Below are 14110 nucleotides of genomic sequence, written 5' to 3' on the forward strand. Positions count from 1 at the left end.
TCCTCTGGTGAGGATTTAAAAAAATAAATGAATATAGGTGCTCAGTGCCATATGTTAAAGGAATGGAGTGGTAATGAGCCAACCAAAACTAATAATGTAGCCCTGGGCATAATCACTCCAAAATTGCATTCTCAAATAATCTGGTTAAAGTAAACACTGGCCCTAGCCATTTTGGTTCAGTGGTTAGAGCATCAGCCCTTGGACTGAAGGGTCCTGGGTTCAATTCTGGCCAAGGCCATGTGCCTCTGTTGCAGGCTCGATTCCCGGTTTCAGTCTGGGCAAGTGTGGGAGGCAACCAACCGATGTTTCTCTTCCTCTCTCTTTCTGTCTCTCTCCCTCGTTCTCTTCCACTCTCTCTGAAAAGCAATGGAAAAAAATATCCTCAGGTGAGGATTTAAAAAAAGTAAATACTGAGGACAATGGTGCAAGGAATGAAGAAACTTCCAAAAGAAATCTGGTAATGAGTTGCATATGTAAGTGAATTCATATTGAAGGAACCTTCAAACTTTTGTAGGATAAGATCTCAGAACCACCTTCTTTTCCCATTCCTCTCCTCTGCTGGTTGAACCTCTCCATTTTCTAACATAATAACAACCTAGAGCCCCAGTGAATAACTTGAGAAAGTGATTAATGATGGTTGTTTAAAGTGTTAACAAACTAGATTCCATGAATTAACACTTTTTCTCTATTTGAATGAATTAGGCAGAAGTAATAAAAAGATTATAGAAGGATATTTTTGTATGTAAAGTGTCTTTTAAGAATATTTTTTCTGCCTGGCCGGGCATGGTTCAGCTGTTGAACGTCAACCTAGGATCCAGGCGATCTGGGTTCTATTACTGGTCAGGGCACATGCCCAGGTTGCGGGCTCAATCCCCTGTCCAGGGGCGTGCGGGAGGCGGCTGATCGGTGACTCTCATCATTGATGTTTCTATCTCTCTCTCTCCCTCTCCTTTCCTCTCTCTGAAATCAATGAAGATATATTTTAAAAATATATTTTTTTCTTTCTATTTTAGGAGTGAGATTTGAGCAATATGTCTTTCAATACATCTTTGTTTAGAAGAAAATATAGTGTAAAAAGTAAAAGTAACATTAGAAATGATTAGTTATGTCAGCCTCTCTGATAACTGTAATTAAATTAAAGAACATGTTCTTTATGCCCTAGCTGGTTTTGCTCAGTGGTTAGAGCATTGGCCCACAGACTTGAAGTGTCCTGGGTACAATTCTGGCCAAGGGCACGTACCTCAGTTGCGTTGCAGGCTTTGTCCCTGGCCTGGTCAGGGCATGTGCCGGAGGCAGCCAATCAATGTGTCTCCCTCACATCGATCTGTGTGTGTGTTTCTCCCTCTTTTCTTTGCCCCCTCCCTCCCTCCGTCCCCCCCCCCTCCCTTCCCCCTCCCTTTCACTCTCTAAAAAGCAATGGGGAAAAAAATATCTTAAGGTGAAGATTAAAAAAAACACAAAAACTAGACATAGGTTCTATCTCCATAGACCTTACAGTCTAATAGGAGAGAAAATAAATAATCACAAACTGAGGTAAAAGTTAACCTAGGAAAGTACAGATTGCTGTGAGACTGACTTGATCTGTTTCCAGGGGTTAGAAACTTTCCTTCATTGTTGTTACCCTTTTGTTACTTGATTATCATGCTGTGATTATTTTCTTGTGTGTCTTTCCCACTAATCCTGACATGCGTAAACTTCTTATGGGAAGGAAGGTTTCTTTTCTCTCTGGTCCCTAGTCTATGTTAGGTATTCTAATGATAAATATTTATTGAATTAATAAACATGTGTGAATAAGTAAATTCTAAATTCTTTGTATAAAATAAATTTTCAGTTTTAGAAGACCATATTATGATATCCCAAAATACTGAATAATAAGTTTTTCTAAATATGGGGTTTTTTTTCTTTAGGATTTACAGGGTCATCATCAAATTTACAACATATTTCCAGTTTTGACTTCACATCCACAAATACCTTATCAGAAGACTCAGTAGTAGTTGTTGGAAAAGGTATTTCAAAGTTATTTAGCTTTTTAATTGTATTTCATGTTTTTCCCTCATAAGCAAAGTATATCAATAAAGAAGAGAGTTTGATTCAGGTGTTGAATAGAACTTTCTTTTTGAAAAGTTATTAAGTTGAAAGAATTAGAAGTGAATACTTCACATTTCTATCCTCGAGCAAAACTACAGTAAACTCATGTCAGTAATTTTCAGAGACATATTTTATGTACATGACAACTACAGTTTGGATACTTCTAAGATACTTTTAGAATAGCTAAAACAGTTTTACCATAGTTTAAATTCAAATGATAGTCCTTATTTATGAGCTTAGCAATCAGTATAAATTAATATGATTTTATTACCACTTAAATAATGCCTAACCAAATCAGAGTTAACACCTGTTATATATTTTAGGGGGAGTGGGGAACCTTTGTAGTACATATTTGCAAATATCCTTTAAAACTAGGTGGAGGTTTTTCAGCTTTATTGATGTTTAATTGACAAATAAAAATGTAAGATATTTAAATTGTAAAACATGATGATTTGACATCCATATACATTGAGAAAGGATTCCCTTATCAAGTTCATTAACACATCCCAACTAGTCTCTTTTTTAATTGAAAAACTAGAATGTGATGACAGGCATTGAGGGTATATATCTTATTCTTGGTAAAAAGAATGTAATGTTTGAAAACCTTTCCTAACTTCTTTACCTGATAGAGTCTCATTAAGTCATTGTAAGGCCCTCCTCAGATAGGCTCCAACCTACTCTTGCAAACTTATTTTCTGTTATTTTTCTGCTTGCCTTGCACCAAACCAAACTAATTTATTCACTCCATATACATGCTTTATACGTGTTCAACTCTGCTTATAAGCATCCCTATCTTCATGGGATATCCTTTCCTCCTTCCTCTGGTCTCCAAATCCATTGTGTCTTTCAGTACCAGCTCAGATTCTTGCTTCTTGAAATCATCTTAAACACCCAGCTCATGCTAACCTTCCTTCCTGTGAACTCAGCACTTACATGATTTCACTTGATATTATGTCTAGTAATACTTTTATATTATTGTCCTGTCAGGGTATTCACTTTTATATCTTATGAGTATATAATATGTTTTTCTTATTAACTATATTGTTTATTTCTTGAAGGCCAGAGCTTTGTCTTAAACTTTATTTAGAGTGACATCACATAAATACTTAATGGCATTTTGATTGTTTGTTGATTTCAGGTGTATTTGGAAATCCAAATTCAGAACCAGCAACCTGCATCCAATCAGTGATATCTTCTGTGGAAAATGGGTATAAATTTTCAGTTAAACAAAACATTGAACCACCATCAGGGATTTATGGAAGAGCAGTCCAACAAAGTATTCCACTGTATCTTGATGTTGAGAATGAAAAAGATGTAAGGTCATTTGCTTAATTAGGGTAACTTTAAGCCTATAATGCATTATTGTTTTGTATATGTCAGATTTGGGTTAGTGAAAGTGTTCCAATTTAAAAATTTAAAATTGCAATGTAATTGAAAAGTCTGATGCTTGATTATTTAAATCATAAATTATTATTATTTTCCTCCACATATTTTCATGTTCTGGTGTAAAGCATCTAGTGTATTTTTATACTAGACATGTATTTTATATGTGTGTGTGTATGTATGTATATAATAATTTTCTAGGGTATATACTCAAGGAGTAACAGACTAATATCCTCAGGCACAAATTTAGTTGGATATTGGCACTATATATTTCTATTTTAGAATTCCTGAAATAAGAACTAAGAAATGTATGGTTTATATTGTATGTAGACATTTAATGCCTATATACAGTTGTCTGAGATGAAGATAGTTATTTTAAATGTCAAGTTCCCTGAATACTTTCCGATATTTCAACTTTTTCATGCAGATCAAAATTTCTGTTTCAAAATCTACTTTTGACAAGATGAAACAAAAGAGAAAAGAAGAAAAAGAACTTTTTGACATTAAAGATTGTGAAAAGAAGGAACACAGTCCCTGGGAGCAAATGAAACAGACAGGAACTGAGAAAATAGCATCTGAAAGTAAGTGGAATTTAGCTTTTGGTATGTTTTTCCACTAGTAATATTCTAAAGCTAGTGTACTATGGTTTAACTGAGGGTGATATAGGGCTAATAGTGGAATATGTTGAACTATAATGCTGAAATTTGCAAGACCCAGTAGCTTAACTATTATAATAAATATTAATTACAGCGGTACCTCAGTTTTCAAATGTAATCTGTTCCAGAAGACCGTTTGAGTTCTGAAACATTCAAAAACCGAGGGATCCACAGCCAACAGCTAGTCCTCAGGATCTTGCCCTCAGCAGAAGCTGTGTGGCATGTTCGACTTCCCAGGCGTGTTGGAAAACCAAAGCATTTCCTTCCAGGTTTATGGCATTCTTAACCTTTAAAAGACGGCATTTAAAAGACAGCATCATACAAACTCCATATATTTTCCAGGATCAACTGTACAAATAATGGTTTCTTTCCTTTTGCCTGTAAAAAAGAACGTATATGCTTAGGTTTCTGAGTATTTAAACCGAAATGTTCGTCAACGGAGACGTTTGAACACCGAGGTACCACTGTATTTCTCATAACAAGGAGGTTGACTGTTCTTCTCTTTTCTAGACTTAAATATTTTTGGAGATAATGTGGGAATATCAAAAAATGAGGATTCCTCTTTAGAAAACATTACCTTCAACCCTCCATTGAAAGGAGGGGCCAGTTTAAAAAGGTCACCATCTTTAGTGTTTTCAGATTCAGGTAAGTCACTTGTTTAAATGTAAAAAGTAATGTCACAAATCCTTGTTAAGCTTAAGAGACCACGTCTGGTTCAGTTCATTGGTGGTGGAGAGAGCACTAAACTAGCAGGAGTCATTAGACAGACCTGGCTTTTTAAATATGAGCTCTGCCTTTTAATTAGCTTTGTGACCTGGAACAGGCCTTATTTTCTGCCCTTATAAATATCTACATTACCTCAAAGGTCCAGATTATCTCAAAGATTTCTTCCATGCTCCATACAAATATCCCTGTTTTGTTGAGGAGTGGTTTCCCATTTTATAGGTAAGGTAACTGAGATTGTGAAGCTGGTTTGCATTAGGTCATGATTTAAAAAAAAATGTATTCATCATTTAATCAGCCTCATATTGAGTACTTACAAGGTTCCATACCTGGCCAAGAGTAGGCTCCATGTTTCCTGTATTGTTTTTTAAAATATTAAAATAGGCCTTATGTGTAGTAGCAACTAGGTAAAATGAGAGGTTGAAATGAAATAATGTTAGAACTATAACAAGCATTAAGGATTATTGCTTATTATTTTGTTTATTATTAATTGTTTATAAGGAATAAACTGTGTGAACTATAATAAACATTCTTAAATTTATGTTGGGTCTGAAGTGTAGGTATCAACCAAAAAACCCCAAAAAGTATAGAAAAAAATATATCAATATGATCTTGGACAGCGTACTTAACCATCTCAAAGATAAATATAAAAGAGATTTGAACTAGATGGATGTCTGAAGTTTTTCCTAGCTTGTAATTCTTTTATAATGCAAGAAGTCTTGAAAACTTTTAAAAATTCTATATCCTCAAGAACAGATTGATGATTACTGAAGGGGAGGGGCTTAGGGGATGAGTGAAATGGGTGAGAGGAGTCAAAAGATATAAACTTCAGTTATAAAATAAGTAAGTCATGGGGATGTAATATACAGCATGGTGACTATAGTTAATAATACTGTATTGCATATTTGAAAGTTGCTAAGAGTAAAATCTTAAAAGTTCTCATTACAAGAAAAAAAAATTTTTAACTATGTATGGGGACAGTAGTCGCTAGATTTACTATGGTGATTATTTTGCAGGTTCTACAAATATTGAATCATTATGTTATACTTCTTAAACTAATATAATGTTTTATGTCAATTGTACCTCAATTGAAAAAGAAGATAAAATTTGTTTTAAAAAAGAAAAAATTATGTATCCTCAAAACTAATAATTGTTGAGAGTATGCTTGATGAGAGATGTTGGCCTATAAAATTACTGGGTAAACATGACCCTAACAACTGGTTAAGTTCTTAGGCATTCATGAAGTTGAAGCCCGTTAGCATTCTCAAATAATTTCACTATATATTAATGTTAAATAATCTATGGGGAGAAAAACCTATAAAACTTCTTACCTAAGCTAGTAGTTAACAGTAGCAAATAGTACAAGTAGCAACAAATCATAAATGTTTTAAGTATTCATTATTGCTAGAGACATGAACTAATTTTGTTATTTTTACCTATAATGGAAGTTTCACAGATATTGTTTCTAGGAAGTATAAGGAGAGTGCTTCCTTGAAGTCACCCTTGTATTATTTGAGCAGAAGAATATACTTACAAGAAAAATACAAAAAGTGAAAGTAAACTTTTATTTATTTTTTTGTTAATCCTCACCTGAGGATATTTTTTCCATTGCTTTTTAGAGAGAGTATGGGGGAGGGGAAAGGAAGAGGGGGAGATAGAGAGAAACATCGATATGATGAGAGAGATGCATCAATTGGTTGCTTCTCACGGGTGCCCTGATCAGGGCTGGAAATCAAACCTGCAACCCACAAATCCCTGATGCTTTGGTGCAATGGCTGACACTAACCACCGAGACACACTGGCCAGGGCTGAAAGTAAATTTTTAGAAACTATTTTAACAGTTCGACATTGCCATGGCACTTTAATTGTATTTTATAAAAGTATCAGTCTACCATATAGTGGAAGGTTTTTAAAAAAGCAATTTAGTTTGATCATTACTGCTTTAGATTGATATCCTATACAGCTTCTTTTTTGGACTAAAATTTTGTTTAGTCTCATTTTTTTCAGGTGAAAGTGCTAAAGATACCTATATAACTGCAAATTTGGTGTTTATCTACATCTCTTTCATAATGAGTTATTCTCTTTCTAATTGGAGGGGAGTAGATCTAGAAACCGGTTTCTCAAAACTTTAGCATCAGTTTCTTCATAATGTAGGAATAATATAACTATCAGATAGTGTTGTTGAATGAATGAAATTAGATTATGTAAATGAAGCACTTAGTACAATGCCAGACAAAATCTCAATAAATAATGGCTAGTATTTTGTATTTGCTACTTTTTCTAGCTTGTGAAATTCTAAATTTGGAGGGTTTTGTTTATACATATCAGCCTTACATATGAAACCTAATAAGGGTATATCTGAATCACCATAAAAAATAAATAAACTGAAAGTGCTTGCTTCGGCAGCACAAGTACTAAAATTGAAATAATACAGAGAAGATTAGCCTGGCCCCTGTACAAGTATGACATGCAAATTCGTGAAGTGTTCCATGTTTTTATACAAAATATTAGGTGTAAACTCTAATTGAAAAAAAAATTTTAAGAAAAATAAAATGATGTCTATGTATTATATTTTTTTTTTAAAATTATTGATTTTCCTTAGTCAGTTTGGCTCAGTGGTTAGATCATCAGCCCAAGGACTGAAGTGTCCCAGGTTCGATTCCGGCCTAAAGCCATGTATCTTAATTGCAGGCTCAATCGCCAGCCCTGGTGGTACTCATGCGGGAGGCAACCAATTGATGTGTCTCACGTTGATATCTCTCACTCTCTCTCCCACCCCTCCACTCCCTAAAACAGCAATGGAAAAAATATCCTCGGGTGAGGAAAAAATAAATAAGTAAAGAAAATTAAAAATAAATAAATTTATTGATTTGAGAGAGAAACATTGATTTGTTGTTCCACTTATTTATGCATTCATTGGTTGCTTCTTGTATGTGCCCTGACGGGAGATCGAACCTGCAACCTTGGCATATCTGGATGATGCTAACCAACTGACCTACCTGGCCAGTGCTACTTACTATATTATATTCTTTTTTTTTTTTTTTTTTTTAGAGAAATGTTTATTGGCTTTGACAACATGTAGATCATTGTTATTGTTGGCAAGGTTATTTTTGTGTTTTTAAAGGGAGAGGGAGAAAGAGAGAGAGAAAAACATTGATGTGACAGCAAATATCTATCACCTGCTTCCTGTACACCCCCTACTGGAGATGGAGCCCACAACCCGGGCATGTGCCTTGACCAGGAATGGAACTGACTACCTTTTGGTGCATGGGATGCACCCAACCATCTGAGCCACACTTGCCAGAGCTTTTATTATATTCTTTAATTATCACGTCATCTTCCTCATATACAATTTACTCTAGCAAAAACTGTTACTGATTTCTCACTACAGTAATCCAAAATATCATATTTATCTATTTAAATGTCTCTTGTTAGGTATGTGGTAAATTTATTGAAAGCAGGAATTTTGTCTTAGACCTTTTTATATAAAATCAAAGGTAATAGTGGACCTAGATCTAAATCCTGCCTTTGTTGCTCATTATCACTGAGACCTTGAATAGATTTTTTTTAGCCTCTGTAAAACTCAGTTATTTTCTCAGCCACAAGATAGAGATAATGTATCTCAGCTTTTTGAGAAATTTAAATGTAGTAAAGTTTGTAAAAGCAGATTATCATAAGATCTGTCATAAACATTAACTAATATTGTTAATACCTTGTTTCCTTTGGATTTTAGGTGCATCTGAATACATAATTAGTGTATAGCATCACGTGAAATTTCTTATATTTGTGTATCTCTTATATTTCATGTAACATTTTTTTACAAATAGCATGATAAGTAAATACTTTTTTGATAGCCATTTTCTGGTACCTAAAAGTATTTTTTAAGGTAATATTAACATAAAAAATAGCTAATATGTCTTTACCCATTTATAAAAGCCATTATGCATTTTTAACACCTTCCTGCACGGCCTACATTGTGCAGCACCCTCAGGACATTACCCTGAGCACTTAGGGATGATGATTTGTTTCCCCAACATCTAAGGAAATGCCTTACGTCTAGAAATGGTTGATTATGGAAAAAACTTTGTTTTTATTACTACACATAGGCTTAGGATTTGTGATACACTATTAATTCTATGCCAAATAGCAAAAATTGATAGTTGTACAATTCAATTAGAATTCTATATGCAAATACCTTGAAGCTTCATTTTTAGTTATCAGTTGGATAGTAAAACAGTTATATATTCACATGTTTTTACAAAATGGGATCATATGCTTCTTACTGACTTAGTTCTTAAAGCTAGGCTTTGTTATATAACTCATAACTGAAAAACCACTTATATAATTATAGTACATGTAATTTAATAATTTTGTATATAAAAAGTATAGTTTTAAATAGCTTCAGTATCTGGATATTACAATTTTGTTGGAGACTAAGTTAATAGTACTAGTTCCCATAAGAAATATTCATAAACTCTATCATCAGAATACCATTTGTATCCCTTTGTATCAGAGTTCCCTGATGCTTTATTTAATGTTTTTTCTTTTAGGTGACACGTCTCCTGGATCCATTGCACAGTACAAAGAAAGGATGCCTTCTGTTACTCATAGTCCAGAAATAATGGATTCATCAGAACTGCGGCCATTTTCCAAACCAGATATAGCACTGATAGAAGCCCTGAAGCTTTTAGCTGATGAGGATTGGTAAGTTCAACATTCTTTTTCTTTTTTTTTAACTAGTTTTTTTTCCCCCCTTGATTTTTAGAGAGAAGAAGGGAGAGGTAGAGAGAGAGAAAAACAGCGATGTGAGAGTGGAACATCTATCAGCTGCCTCCTACATGCCCCGTACCAGGGATCTATCCTGCAACCCATGCATGTGCCCTGACCAGGAATCGAACCTGCAACCCCCAGGTCACAGCTCGAGAGAGAAACCACCTACATATCAACAGAGATGTAGATGGAGCTGGGAGTTTGGGGAGGCCATGGTAGCTAGAGTTTGCAAGGCAGAATGCCAGAGAGGATAGAGCTCCACAAAGAACTCCTGAGACCATCAGAGGAATCTTCTCAAATGTTTATCTGAAAACTGGTCAAGACATGCATGTGAGTAAATTACCTGAAGCTAAAACAAGGGCCACTCGAAGAGTTATAGGTAACAATCCATAGAGCATGTGCAAGGCCAAGCATACATCCTGTTCCTACCAGCAGAGTGGAAAACTCCAAATTCACAGGGCTTTGGGTAGAACATTCAGAAGAGTTTTGCTTCATCTATGGAATGACTAAACCCTAAGCTAAAGATTGGATTGGTCCCACCTAACAAAGCATAAAATTAAGGCCTGAGATGATCAAATATTCCAAATAACTACATCCCAGAACAAAGTTCAAAAATATTTATAGCGATACAACAGTATCTAAGGTAAAATTCACGATGCCTGGTATCCAATAAAAATTGTCAGGCATGCAAAGAAATAGGAAAATACAACTATAATGAGAAGAAAAAATTAAACAATTGAAACTAATCCTAACATGATACAGATGATAGAATTCATAAAGAAGGATATTATAACTACAGTTATAATTCTAATCCATGTGTTAAACTAGAAGCAGCTCTGGCTGTGTAGCTCAGTCAGAGCGTTGTCCCCATAGGCCAGAGATTAAATCATTGGTCTGGCACTGTCAAGGCAACAGCAGGCAGGACTTAAAATTCAATAAATCTAGGAGCTTTTTTCATAGCTAATTTATAAGTTGATAATTTTGTATGACCCCTGAATGATGTTATAAATATCCAAATGGCCCTTGGTAGAAAAAAGTTCCCCTACCTCTCCATAGGCCAAGGTTGCAGGTTCAATCTCTAGTCAGGGCACATACAAGAAGCAAGCAATAATCGCATAAATAAGAGGAAATACAAATTGATGTTTCTCTTTCTCTCTCTCTCCTTCCCTTCCTCTCTCCCTCTAACATCAATACTTTTTTTAAAAAAATTATGCTGGAAGAAAGACATGAACAGAGAATCAGTGAGCTTAGGACAACTTGCAAAATTCCTTGAGCCATATAATGTAACATGATTGAGGGAAGTGATATCTCATCATCTTTATCTCCAAGAGGAGGGCATTATACATGTTTGTATACCATGGGCAGGAATCATGGTGCCATTTTAAAATTCTGTGTCTCACATCAGGAATAAAGAGGGTCATCTTAAAATGAAAAAGGTTAATTCATCAAGCATTCATAGCAATCCCAAACATTTATTTACCATATAACAGAGCTTCAAAATACATTAAGAAAAAACTGGTAGACCTGCAAGAAGAAATAAACAAATGGATGTTATGGTTGGAACTTAAATAACCCTCTCTCATTAATTGATAGAACTGGTAGAAAGGAAATCAGTAAGTATATAGAAAATTTGAACACTACTGAACTAATTGACATTTGTAGAACACTCCACCTTAAACCACAGAATTCACATTGTTTTCAAGGCAATAAGGAACATTTATCAAGAAAGACCATATTCTAGGAGGAACCAAGATGGCAGCGCAGGTAAACGCGGTATTCGCCTCCTCCCACAACCACATCAAAATTACAACTAAAATACGGAACAGCCATCATTCAGAACCGCCTGAAATATGGCTGAATGGAAGCCCTACAACTAAAGAATTAAAGAAGAAACCACGTTGAGACTGGTAGGAGGGGTGGAGGAGCAGGCTGGGTTGGTCCAATACCCACATGGGGCATGTTTTTCATCAGGAGCAATATCTTGGCTGTGGCAAATCCACCATGAGGAGCAAGGGCTCCCAGCCCCACAACAGATCCCTCAGCCTCAGGTTCCAGTGCTGGGACAAGAAGTCCCCATAACTTCAGGTTTTAAAAACCAACAGGGATTATGGCTGAGTAACGGAAGGAGCTGGAGACCCAAGCTGTTCCTCTTAAAGGGCCAGCACACAGACTTACTCTGACTCACTCCCTCTGAGCTCCAGCACTGAGGCAGCAGCTTGAAAGGATCCAGGGACATACAGGGAGGAACTAAATTGTCTGGCACGAGGGCAAGAACTGGGAGGCAGTTTTCTCCCAGACAAAAGTGCTGGCAAAGGTCATTATTACTCTACTGATATCTCCCCTGCCACAGAGCTGACTGGCAGGCATCTTATCTGAGTCTCCATCAATCCAGCCCACACTGTTTGCCCCTCCCTGGTGATCCCCTGAGACCCCCCACCCCACCCAATTTTCAGTCCTCCCCAAGCTGTTTGCAGTAGCTTTTCCATATAAATGGCCTGTCCTAGCTCAAACTTCAGACTTTTCTAAAATCTCTCAAACAGCAGCTGGCCTCAGCATACCCCATACCTTTGATAAGTGACCTCAGGCCCAGCACTAGGAGCAGCTTGCCAAGGTTCACAGCTTGGCCTCTCCTGGGCACCTCCAAGCCCAACACAAGTAGCAACCATCCGTAGATCACTCTGTAGCTGGTGCCGAGTGGCCCCAGGCAGGACACAAGCATTAGCTGACTTTGCATCTCCTGGGAGGCCCCAGAGCCAGTGCACCCAGTGGTCAGATTCAGACCATGCCAGATTACAACCCAACCACATCCACAAGTGGCACACTCAAGGTGCAGACTTGGTGAGCACCAAAGCCTCACTGAAGCAAATCCTCCTCCATAGTGGTGTCCCCTGCACAGCAGCTCTTCCACTGTAATTGTAGCTCGTCCTCAAAACCACTTGGCCTGGGGGTCAATTCCTCCCAGTGATGCCAACAGCAGTCAAGGCTCAACTACAACAGGACAGTGCACACAGCCCACACAGGTGCACCTAGAGTGCCCAGCTCAGGTAACTGGGGAGGCTGAACTACTGGGCCCTACTGGACACCTACTACACAAGGCCACTCTACCAATTCCAGGAGACATAGCAGCTCTACCTAATACATAGAAACAAACACAGGGAAGCATCCAAAATGAACAAAGAAACATGTCACAAATAAATGAACAGAAGAAATCTCCAGAAAAAGAACTAAATGAAATAGAGTCAAGCAAGCAAAATACCAGATACAGAGTTCAAAACAACGGTTATTACAAGGATGCTCAAGAAACTTAATGAGAACTTCAAAGAACTTAGTGAGAATTTCAAGAAACTTAGAACATTAACAACATCAAAAAAGGAACAGTCAGAAATGAAGGATACACTAACTGAAATGAAGAATAATTTGCAGGGGCCCTGCCAGGCATGGCTCAGTGGTTGAGCATAGACCTAGGATCCAGAAGATTGCGGTTCAAGTCCTGGTTAGGGCACGTGCCCAGGTGCAGGCTCAATCCCCAGTCAAGGGCCTGCAGGGGGCAGCCAGTCAGTGATGACTCATCATTGATGTTTCTATCTCTTTCTCTCCCTCTCTCCCTTCCTCTCTCTTAAATCAATAATGAATAAACTTGGCTTTAAAAAAAGATGTTTAAAAATAAATAATTTACAGGGAATCAACAGTAGAGTAGAGGATGCTGAGAATCAATTCAGTGCTTTGGAATATGAAGCAAAAACCACCCAATCAGAAGAACAAAAAGAAAAAATAATCCGAAAGTGTGAAAATAGTGTAAGGAGTCTCTGGGACAACTTCAAGCGGCCCAACATTTATATTTTGGGGGTGCCAGAAGGAGGAGAAAGAGAGCAAGAAATTGAAAACCTATTTGAAAAAATAATGACAGAAAATTTCCCCTACCTGGTGAAAGAAATAGACTTACAAGTCCAGGAAGCACAGTCCCAAACAAGAGGAACCCAAAGAGGCCCACAGCAAGACACATCATAATTAAAATGCCAAAGGTTAAAGACAAAGAGAGAATCTTAAAAGCAGCAAAAGCAAAGCAGTTAGTTACCCACAAGGGACATCCATACAACTGTCAGCTGATTTCTCAACAGAAACTTTGCAGGCCAGAAGGGAGAGGCAAGAAATATTCAAAGTGATGAAAAGCAAGAACCTACAACCAAGATTGCTCTACCCAGCAAAGCTATCATTTAGAATTGAAGGTCAGATAAAGAGCTTCTCAGACAAGGAAAAGCTAAAGGAGTTCACCACCACCAGACCAGTACTACAGGAAATGTTGAAGGGTCTTCTTTAAGAAGAAGCTAATGAACAAAAGAATCTGACAAACTAAATAGATCCAGAGACATTGACGCATGCAACAGACAATCATATTCATATTTCAGAGGGAAGTGGGGGTGGAGGGTGGGAAGAGATTAACCAAAGAAGTTATATGCATATATGCATAACCCATGGACACAGACAATAGT

General features: G+C 36.8%; 1 protein-coding gene across 5 annotated transcripts in view; it reads left to right on the forward strand.

The window, feature by feature from the left end:
• Window positions 1–14110, forward strand: part of TOGARAM1 (TOG array regulator of axonemal microtubules 1) — a 90119-nt gene that overhangs the window by 45405 nt on the left and 30604 nt on the right. For 3 of the 5 annotated variants that reach the window (XM_081133944.1, XM_081133948.1, XM_081133946.1), the window contains 5 exons: window positions 1908–2006; window positions 3227–3402; window positions 3899–4052; window positions 4638–4772; window positions 9401–9554. In XM_081133944.1, the coding sequence (XP_080990070.1) occupies window positions 1908–2006; window positions 3227–3402; window positions 3899–4052; window positions 4638–4772; window positions 9401–9554 (718 nt within the window). The remainder of the gene's footprint in view (window positions 1–1907; window positions 2007–3226; window positions 3403–3898; window positions 4053–4637; window positions 4773–9400; window positions 9555–14110) is intronic. The other 2 variants (XM_081133947.1, XM_081133945.1) reach the window with 1 other exon arrangement.

The sequence above is a fragment of the Miniopterus schreibersii genome (genome assembly GCF_964146895.1).
Source record: "Miniopterus schreibersii genome assembly, chromosome: 1".
NCBI lineage: Eukaryota > Metazoa > Chordata > Mammalia > Chiroptera > Miniopteridae > Miniopterus > Miniopterus schreibersii.